The sequence below is a fragment of the Microcaecilia unicolor genome, chromosome 4 (genome assembly GCF_901765095.1).
Source record: "Microcaecilia unicolor chromosome 4, aMicUni1.1, whole genome shotgun sequence".
In the NCBI taxonomy this organism is placed as follows: domain Eukaryota; kingdom Metazoa; phylum Chordata; class Amphibia; order Gymnophiona; family Siphonopidae; genus Microcaecilia; species Microcaecilia unicolor.
Window position 1 is genome coordinate 102,414,269 of NC_044034.1, and position 13,649 is coordinate 102,427,917.

Consider the following 13,649-nt stretch of genomic DNA (forward strand, 5'->3'; position numbering starts at 1 on the left):
CCCTGTGAGAGGGATGGGAGGATACACATACAGAAGACCGTTTCCCCAGTGGAAGAGGAAGGCATCAGATGCTAATCTGTCATGTGCCCTGACCCTGAAACAATACTGAGGAACTTGGTGGTTGAATGGTGTGGCAAAAGATCCACCGAGAGGGTGCCTCATTCGCAGAAGATTTTGCAGGTAATTGAGCAGAGTGACCACTTGTATGGTTGAATGACTCTGCTCAGTCTGTCAGCCAGGGTGCTGGATTTGCCCGCCGGGTATGTGGCTCTGAGAACTATCCTATTCTGGACAGCCTACTGCATGGACTCCTGAGCATCATCCATCATCGTGCTCTTTATCAGCCAACTGTTCAGATAGGGAAACAAAGAGACTCCCAGTCTGCTTAGTGACAATGCGAATTACCACTAGACACAGTAAAACCCTGGGAGTCAATGTGAGGCCAAATGGCAACACGTGGAACTGGAATTGACTTTTACAGACCACAGGAAGCATTTCAAATGGGAAGCATCAGACTGCAAGTGTAGGTATCCTTTAAGTTCAGAGAGCATAGCCAATCTTGAACCTGAATTAAGAGTGTCCAGGGAAACCATCATGAACTCTTTGACCAGAAAGTTATTCAGAGCTTTTAGGTCTAGGATAGGACAAATCCCCTGTTTTCATTGGGACAAGTACCCAGAATAGAATCCCTGTCCTTCTTTCCCTGGTGGAATGGGCTTGACCACATGGGCCTTTATAAGGGTGGAGAGATCCTCTACAAGTACTTCCCCTCTGTGCTAAGAGCTGAAGGAACACACTCTCAAAGGGCAATTTGGTTGTTTTTGATGTCAATGAAGGGCGTAAGAGAACATCGGAGGTTACAAGAGGCCACCTTTCTTGGAAAAACTCAGCCTCCCTCCCACTGGGAGGATGCCCTGAACAGTCACTGTTACAACAGCTATGCTCTGCTGGAGTCAAAAATTTGTCCCCTATTTTGATTGGGGAGCCGGCTGGGCCTTAGGCCATGCTGTTGACAAGAACTAGTGTGCTGGGGCTCAGTCTGCTGAGGCTAGCAAGGAGCTCTCTCAGTCTTGCCTGAAAACCTCTTGGATGAGGAGGGTGCAGAAGGAGTCCGGCGGGAGAGAGTATCAGTGACATCAGTATGGTTTTTTGTGAGGTCAACAACCTTCTCCACCTTCTCTCCAAAAATGTTATCCCCCACCCTGCGGCATCCATCAATATCTGCTGGACCATGGGGTCCAAGTCAGAGACGCGCAGCAATGTGAATCTGTGCACTGCTATACTTTGGGCAGATATCCTGTATGTCACATCAAAAGTATCATAAGTGCCCCTAGCCAAAAACTTATAACATATCTTCTGCTGCTTGGCCAGCTGGCGAAGAGATTCAGCCTACTCCAGTGGGAGCGAGTCCGCCAAACATCAGGCATACTGCGCACCAAGTTCCATAAGCAAAGGCTCATGTAGAGCTGGTATGACTGTATTCGGGAGATGCATAGAGTCCTGAAACATCTTCCACCCAAAAAACTCCAGAGGGTCAATGGTGGCCAACGTAACGCTGATTTTTAAAAAGGGTTCCAGACGGGATCTGGGAAATTACAGACCGGTGAGCCTGATGTTGGTGCCAGACAAAATGGTAGAGACTATTATAAAGAACAAAATTACAGAGCATATTCAAAAGCATGGATTAAAGAGACAAAGCCAACATGGACTTAGTGAAGGGAAATTTTGCCTCATCAATCTACTACATTTCTTTGAAGGGGTGAACAAACATGTGGATATAGGTGAGCTGATCGATATTGTGCATCTAGATTTTCAAAAGGCAGTTGACAAAGTACCTCATGAAAGACTCCAGAGGTAATTTGAAAAGTCATGGGATAGGAGGTAGTGTTCTACTGTGGATTTAAAACTGGTTAAAAGATATAAAACAAAGAGTAGGGTTAAATGGTCAGTATTCTCAATGGAGAAGGGTAGATAGTGGGGTTCCCACAGGGGTCTGTACTAGGATCGCTGCTTTTTAACATTTATAAATAATCTAGATATGGGAATAACTAGTGAGGTAATTAAATTTGCCAATGACACAAAGTTAATTCAAAGTTGTTAAATCGAAAGAGGATTGTGAAAAATTGCAAGACAATCTTATGAGACTGGGAGAATGGGATCCAAATGGCAGATGACGTTTAATTAAACTCTGGAATTCATTGTCACAGAATGTGGTAAAATCAGTTTAGCGAGGTTTAAAAAAAAGGTTTGGATAGCTTTCTAGAAGAAGTCCATAAGCCACTATTAAAATGGACTTGGGAAAATCCACTAATTTCTAGGATAAGCAGCAAAAAATGCATTGTACTGTTTTGGGATCTTGCCAGGTACCTGTGACCTGGATTGGCCACTGTTGGAAACAGGGTACTGGATTTGATGGACCTTCGGTCTGTCCCCGTATGGCAACACTTATGTACTTATGAGCTTCACTGCCTGGGGGTGCTGAAATCAAGTCTCTAGAACTCCTTGCTCTTTTAAGCTTGGATTCCACCACCAGGGAATGAGGCAGCAACTGTGACCCATCAAATCCAGGGGAACTCTGGATCCAATACATGGTGTATCTTCTTGGGGAGGACAAGGACCAACAGAGGGGACTCGCAGTTCTTCATCTGAATGTCTCACAAGATCTTGTGAAGTGGAGTTGTCACAGCTTCTCCAGGAGGAGAGTAGTAGTCCAGGACCTCGAACATCTCAACCCTGGCTCATCCTCCATCTCCAAATGAATAGGGATAGCAGCCACCATCTCCCTGACAAAGCTGGGAAGAAAAGACTCTCAGGTGGAGAGGGGTCAGAAGGATACCATAGGACTCCTCCTCTGAGAAGTAATGTGGGATCCTCCTCAGATGTACATGAGCACTCCGTGTCAGCATCAGCACAAAAATCCTCATGGGAGAGCCAAGATTCAGCCTGCCTCAACAAACAGGCATCACGTCCTTGCTTGGAAGGGCATCGAGGTGTAGGCTCCACCTTCGACTCCAGCAAAGCTTCCGCCATCCACATCTAGGGGGTGCCAGCACAGGAGGCTGTAGACACTGGTACTGCACACAGCACCAGCGTCTGAGACCTCACTGCAAGCTGAGAACCTTGCGGGGCAGCAGGCAGAGACATGGGCTGGTGCAAGCACCCCAGATGCCAGCCTACTCTGTTGGAAGAGCCCCACCAGATGCTCCTGGAGCATAGCCCGGATGCACTCATCAAGGCAAACAATGGGAAAGGCTGGGGCATTGGATCAGAGACAACCTGCTGAACCATCGGGGTTGGTGCGGGTGCCTGGTCCTGGCTGCATGGAGACCCCTGCGTTGGCACCTCCTTGATGGAGGGAGAGCACTTCTACCGATGCAAATGCTTCTTTGGGACCAGAACTCCCTGTGCCCTGGTGCTCCCAGCACCATGCGTCGAGTGGGATCAAAGCTTGTGCTTCTTGGCCCTTGCCCGATGTTGAGCATGAACACTCATCAGTGTCAACGTCGAATCCTCAAGTGTCCTCAGTGATGGGTCTGATCGGTCCTGGGGGCCCTGCACAGGGCTGGCGCCAAGGCAGGTGCAGACCTGCTCAATGCATGCCCCCTCCTGGTGTCTTTCATGGATCTAGCAGACATGGGGACCAATGCACCCGATGCCTGTGCAAGCACCGACACCGATGTTGACAATTTGGACCAGGCCCCAGAAATTTTCTCTGAGCCTTTTTCTGTATATGCAGGCAAAGAAGACAGCTGGAAGGGATATGTTATGGCACCAAATACTGGAGGTACCAACTGCACCGAACACAGCGCTTGAGGCCACTGGGAACCTTCGATGACAAGAAAGGAAAAACTGCCATGGTCTAATTAAATGTCTCAATGGTGATATCAAAAAGGGGCAAGTCACTAGAAAAAATAAGAAGAGAAAAGAATCCAACTGGAGCTCGGGCCTAAGTAAGCAGCAAGAACACAATAAAACTTAAAAGTAGGGCAAAAATCTAAAAACTGCAAGGGAAGGGTTGAAAATTCTTCCAAAAAAGAAAAAATACCAAAAAAGGGCAAAAACCCACACTAAAGAAAGGCACAAACTCACTGAAAAAGATGCAACACTGCGAGGAGCAGCGAACAGCGTGTTCTCTCATGGTAGATGGAGAGACTGCTGGTCCTGTGCTGCAGGTGGGAAGGTGCTGGCGCGTACTCTTAAATTTGTACACTCTATGAAGACGTGCTGCACCAGGCAAATATGACCTGGCCTGTTTGCCCTCAGAGAGAAAAACACTACATTTTAAGATCAGCAGTATAGAATCCCCTTATGTTGAATGTTTTTCCAATGTGGGATCCTGTGATATGTGTTTGCACAGTTTGCAGTTTGATACATTGCAAGGGCGTGTGCTAGTCTCTTTTTTTTTCCAGTTTCTATTGGGAGTCTGCTTTTTACTAATTTGTGCTTCAGATTAGATGGCTGTCAAAAGGACAGCACTGGTGGAGCTGGGAATCTCTTTCAGTAATTCATCCTCCTGGAGTAGTGGATGTAGATCTATTATGATGATTCTTAGTTTTTCCAGTTCTGTATGTCACAAGGAGCACTCTCTGTGGTTTACTTTTCTTTGTACTGTAGTAGGTTTACCCTGGGTGTTTTAAGGAGAGGCAATCTTCTTGGAAATTTTGGGATTTTAGCCCTTTTGTTTGAAGGATTCAGTCAGGAATTTGAGGCAATACCTCTGTGGTACAGTACTTTGCAAGAACAGGACACTGCATCATTTACTTTATGGTGAGAAAACTAAAATGACATTTAAAAAAAATCAAGGAACGTAAGACTTTTGAAGTTAAAATTATGAAATATTTTGACACCTTGACACCCACCATACAAGATTGAACTTTTACTATAAACCATAAAATTATATTGCTTTGTCACCCTCTAATCACTCAATCTCTGTGCTTTTCACCTCCCCCCCCCCCCCCCCCCACCTTATCTTTGAAACTGTCACTGAATGCTTTTATGTTTTATTTATATATTCTGGCATTTGCCAACATTTGTTCATTTCTGATCTGAAGAAGGTGGTATTGCCTTTAAAAGCTAATCAAAATATGTAAGATAGTGCAATAAAACTGTATCAACTTTTCTTTGTTTTGTTTCTATTACTTTTAACAGTGAAAACTACTAAAGTTAGGTGAACAAATATTATGCCAGGTTTAGACTTCAGAAAATGAAGATATTAAAAAATATTTAATGCTTATTTGGCTTCACAAAACAAAAATATATCCCCACAAATACATAACATTGAACATGGATAGGAAGTGCTGGCACCATCTCTATTTCTATTTGAATACACATCTATAATTAACAGTTTTGATAGTCCAGCACACTATGGCGCTCATTTTCAAGAAAGAAAAATGTCGAAGTAGTATAAAGATGTACTTGGACCATTTTCTCACAAGAGGGCATGTCGGGGGCGTGTTAAAGGGTGGGATCTGAGCGTTCCTAACACTTGTTTTTTCTGTCATAATGGAACAAAACAAAAACATCCAGGGCTATAAGCTGGACATTTTGATATAGACCTGTTTTAACAACAAATAAGCCACAAATGTGTGTCCCAAATGACCAGATGACCACTGGAGGGAATCAGGGATGATCTCCCCTTACTCCCCCCCCCCCCCCTCAGTGGTCACTGTTCCCTTCCTACCCCCAAAAAATGTGATTAAAGAATATTACTTACCAGCCTCTATGCCAGCCTCAGATGTTATACTCGGGTCCATTACAGTAGCATGCAGGTCCCCTGGAGTAGTCCAGTGGTGGATGCAGTGCACTGCAGACAGGTGGACCCAGGCCCATACCTCCTCCTACCTGTTACACTTGCAGTGGAAACTGTGAGCCCTCCACAAAACTCACCACAAACCCACTGTACCCGCATATACCTTCAACCATAAGGGCTATTGTAATGATGTACATTTGGCAGTAGTGGGTTTGGGGGGGGGGGGGGGGGCTCAGCAGACAAGATAAGGGAGCAATGGTGAGATGTGTACCTGGAAGCATTTGACGTTCACTGCAGTGCCCCCTAGGGTGCACTTGGATGTCTGTGTGGCCAGTCTACTGACTCCTACTACATCCCAATGGCTTGATTTAGTGCTTTTTTCACTTGGGAACTTTTTTTTTTTTTTTTCCAAAAAATGGACCAAAAATATAAAAACAGAGCACAAAAACCATCTAGCAAATAGCCATCTTGGGGGGTGGGGTGGGGCGAGGACATTTTCATGTTTGAAAAAGGCTATATTCCTGGACTTCAATTTTGGACATTTTTAGCAAAACATCCAAAGTTGAACTTAGACGTCATATCGAAAATGCCCCTCTATGTGGCACAAATTACAGGTCAAAAAGTGTACACAGAGCAAACTGTAAAATTACAAATACACTTACCCTGTAACCTTCCAGATCCCTCAATTGAATCTGTAAGAGCGAGAGATCTCTGAGAATTTGTAGATTGTCTTTATCTAGCTTAAGTGCATTCCGATAACATTTAATGGCTTCATCATACTTCTTATCAGAGCGCTGCAAAAGACCATAAACATGCCAGCCTGATACAGATTAAGGAAAGTAATAGAAAAGCATCTCTCAGATGAGATATGTGCCTTACTTAAAACAAATTAAGCAACAGCCCCTCCCAACCACAACCATTACCAAGATATAAGACAGTGGTATAAGACTAAAACACGAAGATGGTACTATCTGAAATATTTCAATTTAATTTCATCATAAAAATGATTAATACCTTGCCTATGGTAGAAAATTAGAGGGTAAAACCATCAAGGTTAATAACAGAGCCCCACAAAACGCTAAAATATTTTGCAAGGTTTGCACAACAGAGGATCTGCTTATCTCATACAATTAATTTCTCTTCAGTTCCCTTGGGGAAAGGAAACAACCAATATATGACATGCTTCAGCAAAATTTACTAAGAAAACAAAGTTACTTACCTGTAGCAGGTATGGTATATATCATTCAATGTAAAAAGTGTGCGGATGGGTACTATATTGGAGAAAAAGCAGATGCTAAAATATTTAATTTACATATATACATGAAAAATGTCAGTGCCAGCCAGGATTTCACCTCTGTGGGACAGTACTTTACAAAAACACCACTGTATCAATGATTTTATAGTAAGAATACTAAAAGGAAACTTTATAACAATCCAGGAACATTAAAACCTTTGAAGTAAAATGATTAAGTATTCTGACACCCACCAGACAGGACTTAAGATTTGGGTTTTCTAGCCCATTATAAACCATAAAAATTCTACTGCTTTGTCACCCTCTTATCTACTAAGCATCTCTCCCCGTCTCTCACCCACCCAGCTCCCCATGTTTCTCACCTTATCCACCCCACCTTCTTCCTGTGAGACTGTCATTGGAATGGTTTGGTGTTTCACTTATTTATACTGTTATTTACCAACATTTGCTTGTGAAGTGTTACCTTTGAAAGGGAAAAGGGAAATGAGACTTGATATACTGCCTTTCTGAGGTTTTTTGCAACTACATTCAAAGCGGTTTACATATATTCAGGTACTTATTTTGTACCAGGGGCAATGGATGGTTAAGTGACTTGCCCGGAGTCACAAGGAGCTACAGTGGGAATCGAACTCAGTTCCCCAGGATCAAAGTCCACTGCACTAACCACTAGGCTACTCCTCCAAACCTAATCAAGCTAATCAAAAAATGTATTAAGTTACAAAAGAAAATACCCTTTCTATTGAACTGTTTTGTTTTATTTCTATTTATTACCTTAAATGGAAATTCAGTTCCAGATGTGTTGCTACAGTTATCACCTCTTCCCTGTGTTGTCTTGTTCTTGCTGTGCAGTGCCTTGAATATTTTTCTCAGTCAGCCTTGCAGCCCCCAAACCAGGCTTTATGTAAGATCACTGCCTGGCTTTCACAGGACTCCGTCAATTGGCTACTAGCAGTATTGTTTCACAGGCTTTTAAAAACTAGCCATCTCCAAGCTCAAGGCCATGCTTTAAAGTAGCACATAGTATGTGGTACTTTGCTTGGAATTAGTGCAGAAGCACTTATCTCCTACATAGGAAGTGGTAAGTTATCTTGAGCTAACTGAAAAAGTGCCAACTAAGGTAGCTGCATTCTAGCTTAAGGCACCTTCCACACAAACAAACTCTACCCACAAAAAGCCCCTAAAACAAAGAGCACAATGTGTGTTTTAGTAAAAGGGCCCCTAAATGTTTTTAGATCACCAATTTTTATCTACCCAAATATTTTGCAGAGTCTATGAACAGACCATCTACTGTCTCACCAGCTCACTATGGCTGTAAATAGACATTATATTTCTATACAGTAAGGAAAGCAGATGTAGCATCTATAGCGTAAACTGGTATGTTCAGTATATGAGATACAGATGCAAGGAACTACTTGTGGACATGATCATAATTCATCTTATATGCAACATTGAACTAACATTTCCCTGCTTCTTTAGCCAAGAGGAATGACACAATTTTCTATCAAAATAAGGTCAATGGAAGAATACATCAGTATTAAAGAAATAACTAAATTAGTGGGCCTTTATACTAAAGGGATGTCATGCAGTAATGGGCTTCCCGAGCAGCAAATCAGAACTACCGCATGCCAAACGCAGCCTCCAGTGATAGTTCCGCCCCAGTATGCAGCATTTCTGGCGCTACCACAAATTTCCAGAAAATTACTACTACAGGGAGTTACCCAGCAGTAATCGAGCAGCACTGGGCGCTGCCCAGTTACCACCAGGTTAGTGTGGGAGCACTTACCGCCACTTCAATGGGTGGCAGTAAGTGCCCCCCTTACAACAAACCACATGGTATGTACAAACTTACCACATGGCTATTTCTTTTTCTGGGCTTTTTACCCGCAGGAGTAAAAAGGCCTCCGTGCACAGTAAAAATGGCGGCCACCACTAGCATAGTACCCCTTTTACCACAGCTTAGTAAAAAGGCCCCTAGATAACTTATTTTACTTTCAGAGGGTAAAGTTTAAACTAGAAATGGACATTTGAAGAGCAGCGGGATGCTTATTCTTAACACTAAGACGTAGCTAGGCACTATCTGCAAGATTATCTGCAAGCCAATTTCTCCAAGAATGGGATAACAGATGCAGAACACTACTAGACAACATAGCACCATTGCAAACCAGAACCTCACACAGAAAAACCTCAATACCATGGTTTAACGAAGAATTGAAAGAACTAAAAACACAGGTCAGAAGATTGGAAAGAGCATGGAGCAAGAAAAAAGACGAACACACACAAAAACTGGAAACATTTACAAAGAAAATACAAATATACGATCTGACAAACTAAAAGGACGTGTTATAAAAGCAAAATAGGACCAAATTACAAGGATAAACACAAACTCTTCTCACTTGTAACCAAGCTCCTAAACACCACAATGGTTACCTCCAATAACACAGATACCCCATCAGCAACCAATCTCGTGAACTACTTCAATGAAAAAATAGTAAAGCTCCGACTCATGATACCTACCAATACAACAGATTACACAGACACCCTTGAAAGTCTAGACCCAAAACCCGGGGAACACCCAGCAGATCGATCATGGACCAAATTTGACACCCTCTCAACAGACGAAATCTCTCACTGGCTCGGAAAATACGCCAAATTGCAATGCAAACTAGATATTTGCCCTACTAGTCTACTAAGATCTGCACCCAAACAATTCAAAACAGACCTCACAAACCACATAAATCACAGGCTTCAAAATGGGCTCTTCCCCTCGGATAAAGGAAATATCCTACTCACACCGTTACCAAAAGATGCCAAGAAAAACACACTGGACCTAACCAATTACTGCCCAGTGGCATCCATTCCGCTTATAACCAAACTCATGGAAGGAGTAGTGATGAAACAACTTACCGAATACCTAAATAAACACTCAATTCTGCATGACTCTCAATCAGGATTCCGGTCAAATCACAGTACTGAAACTGTTCTGGTGTCCGCAATGAACTCATTCAAACAAGCAATTGCAACGGGTGACAACATACTCCTCCTACAATTCGACATGTCCAGTGCCTTTGACACGGTCAATCATAGAATACTATTACATATACTAGAATACTTCGGAGTAGGAGGCACAGTCCTCAAATGGTTCAAAGGATTCCTGACAACAAGATCATACCAAGTAACAACAAACGCAGAAAGACCACCTCCATGGACACCTGAATGCGGAATCCCCCAAGGATCCCCCCCCCCTCTCACCAACCTTGTTCAACCTAATGATGATACCTTTAGCCAAACTTCTAGCCAATCAAAACCTCAATCCCTACATATATGCTGACGATGTCAGAATCTCCATCCCGTTCAACTATGATCTAAATGAAATCACCAACGAAATCAACCAAAGCCTCCAAATCATGCACACCTGGGCAGATGCATTTCAACTAAAACTTAATGCAGAAAAAAACACAATGTCTTGTACTCACCTCTCAACATAACACAAAAAACTTCTCCACCATAATCACACCATACTGTTCTCTTCCTGTATCACAAAACTTGAAAATCCTTGGGGTTACTATTGACCGAAACCTCACTCTCAATACCCACGCGAAGAACACGACGAAAAAAATGTTCTACACCATGTGGAAACTCAAAAGAGTAAAACCTTTCTTCCCGAGACACATCTTCCGCACCCTGGTACAGTCAATGGTAATAAGCCATCTGGACTACTGCAACGCACTGTATGCTGGCTGCAAAGAACAGACCATCAAAAAACTCCAAACAGCCCAGAACACTGCCGCCAGACTCATATTTGGCAAAACTAAATATGAAAGTGCAAAACCCCTAAGAGAAAAACTCCACTGGCTCCCACTTAAGGAACGCATTGCGTTCAAGATCTGTACAATGGTACACAAAATCATTCACGCAGATGCCCCAATATACATGCTAAACCTCGTGGAATTACCTCCTAGAAACGCCTTAAGAACATCCCGCAAATTTCTCAACTTGCACTTCCTCAGCTGTAAAGGACTAAAATACAAGCCAATGCATGCCACCACCTTCTCCTACACAATTAGGAGCAGCAGCTGTATCTTCTCATACTGTTTTTTTTCTGGTAGAAATCTCAACTTGAACTTCTTAACAAGCATCATTGCAATATGGTAGTCATCTTCAAATACTGGACCAAAGCTTGAAGCAATTCCTTTTGTCAGAGCTGTGATTACTGGCTACATTGTCTTATCCATGTTTACATCATCAGCCAATCCCCATAATGTTGACTGAATTCCTATTATTGTGAAGCTTATATGTTCAATATAGCAGTCAGCTTGCAGAATATCAGCTGCGGCTGACAATGGCTTCCTGACGCTGATGTAGTTCTTCTGGTACACCATCTCAGTATCAATCATCAGTTCTAGTCATTTGTCTTTTTCACTCCAATTGTAACCAGACGACTGATGACTATGTATCTGAAACCCATCTCGTGCAGGTTATAGACCCAGACACCTTTTCAACTGCATCTGCATGTTTGATACTCCAGTTGTCTGTATTACTAAAAACCTGTACTTTCCCCATGGCTCTATCAAACATTCACTTGCAGCCCAACTCTTTTACAAATGTCGACAACTGCTACAATCTCTTCATTGCCATCAGTGCAAATGTTGCAGAAGATGCAAGGCTTTTGTAATATTTGCTGAACTGTCAGTAACACATGTTTTAATGCCCCCCCTTTTAGACCCCTCCAGGGTTACCCATGGGGGTCTGTTCTGGGAAGGCATCAGAAGGCGGAGTTCACACCTTATTCCCATGACCACGGCTTTCTGTCTCTTTGGATTTAAATGAATCTTTGGCTATTTATGTTCAGTGAGAAATCTTACTTGTGTGTGTGTGTGTGTTCGTTTGCAAAACAGATAGAAGATAGAGAATAAATTGAAGCAAGGACAGAAACAGTGTAGTTAAAGAAATAGTCTTTTTATTCTTACCAAATCAGACTTTAATCAGATACATTCATCAGACAAATTCTGGATTAAGCTGACTGGAGCTCTGCGTCCTAGATGCGTTGGGGAGAACCTCCGAAATATGCTTGGGTGACCAGTCCTTATATACCATCTGGTCCCCATACAAGTCTATTGAGAGGGACTTTTTTCTAATCTTGCTCAATCTATGAATCATACTTTGCTTTCCGGCCAGGTGTCCATCTGTACCATCTCCTTTCCTGTTCTAGCTATTTTGAGAGATTGAGACATTTCCCTTTTTGTAAACATTTCCTTAGATACGGGTATCCAAACATCCAAACAAGAACAAAACAACTCTTGTTATGAAGATATCTAAATTTGGATATATCAGGTTCATATCATCTTGTGATCTGGGTGCCAACTTATTAAAAATATTCTCCATCTTACAAACCAAAATTTCCATTTTCATCCATAATTTCTACATCATATGTGTTACACTCAATTTGGAAGTTGCACCAGGTTTCATTAGAACTCACCAAGCAGTCCTTGCTCTTGCAGGCTCTCTGCTATAAGGCCATCATCTTGTTATCAGGCCTACTCAGTGCTTTTCAGCTGTTTAAAGCTATGTAGCTTGGCCCACCACTATTCCAGTGGATAGGTCTTAAGCTAGAACACATATTAACTTGCAGGAAAAGCAAGTCCTTGCTCAGCCAGTCATAGATTTTTAAACCTAGCTGGTATTTTTACAGCCTGAGTCCTAAAATCTGGCCTTCCACCCTTCCGGTGGGCATCCAGTGAGGGCCTCTTGCTGTAGTATAATTATACATTCCCCACTTGTCACCCCCTCTGAGGAGGGGTGACACAAAGCTCGTCAAGCTCGTCATCATCCATTCCAGAAGGTGGCAAGCTATCAAACCAGAGGGGGAGTTTTGGTCTTAAAAATTGCTGGAAGGTATGGTGCAAGACAGGAAACTTCATTCTTAGGTTATATATTATTTGGGCATATGGAATTCCCTTTATATTACCTAATCCCTTGGGCTTAATCCTGATGTCATCTCTCTTGAGGTTTTATGAATGGGACAAATCCATGAGTTCATCTACAAAATCCCATGAAGTATAGGTATGCGGGTACTAGCAATTTCAGGTGGATCATACTAATAAACACTTTCAGGTCTTTCTATGACGTCTGTTATATCTGTTGCATAGCGCATGGAGGGATAATCTAATGTATCTATCTCAGTGGTCCTCGGAAGGAATAGTGGTTTTGATTAAGCATTGTTATGGTGGCTCAACAAATATATGGTTAGTACACAGATTGCAAGCTGTTTTAGGTTGTAGGTATTCAGAATCCTTAAACAGGTCGGAATTCCTGGACCTTACTATTACTCATCATTGGCATCCAATCATGAGCACTAAAAAGTGGATAGCAAGTATGAGGTTGCCTTATACAGAAAGACATGCAGCTTAAGTAAGCCTACACCAAAGTTAAACAATTGCATAACTGGTTGATACTAACAGGGTTTACACCTACATTATGATATCATAGCCAGTATTAGGGTTTGATGTTACCCTTGTATCTGAGCAATATCAACTTCAATTTAAATTACATAAACAGAAATAACGGGGAAACTCTTGGAAAAACATTTAGAACAATAAAGGAAATAATAGGAAAATAAAAATAAAACCTTTTCAATATATAGACAGGATT

At 42.3% G+C, this 13,649-nt stretch overlaps 1 protein-coding gene across 2 annotated transcripts in view; it reads right to left on the minus strand.

The window, feature by feature from the left end:
- NAA16 (N(alpha)-acetyltransferase 16, NatA auxiliary subunit) overlaps positions 1–13,649 on the minus strand; it is a 444,477-nt gene that overhangs the window by 343,422 nt on the left and 87,406 nt on the right. For both annotated transcript variants that reach the window (XM_030200546.1, XM_030200547.1), the window contains exon 4: positions 6,412–6,569. In XM_030200546.1, coding sequence (XP_030056406.1) covers positions 6,412–6,569 — 158 coding nt within the window. The remainder of the gene's footprint in view (positions 1–6,411; positions 6,570–13,649) is intronic.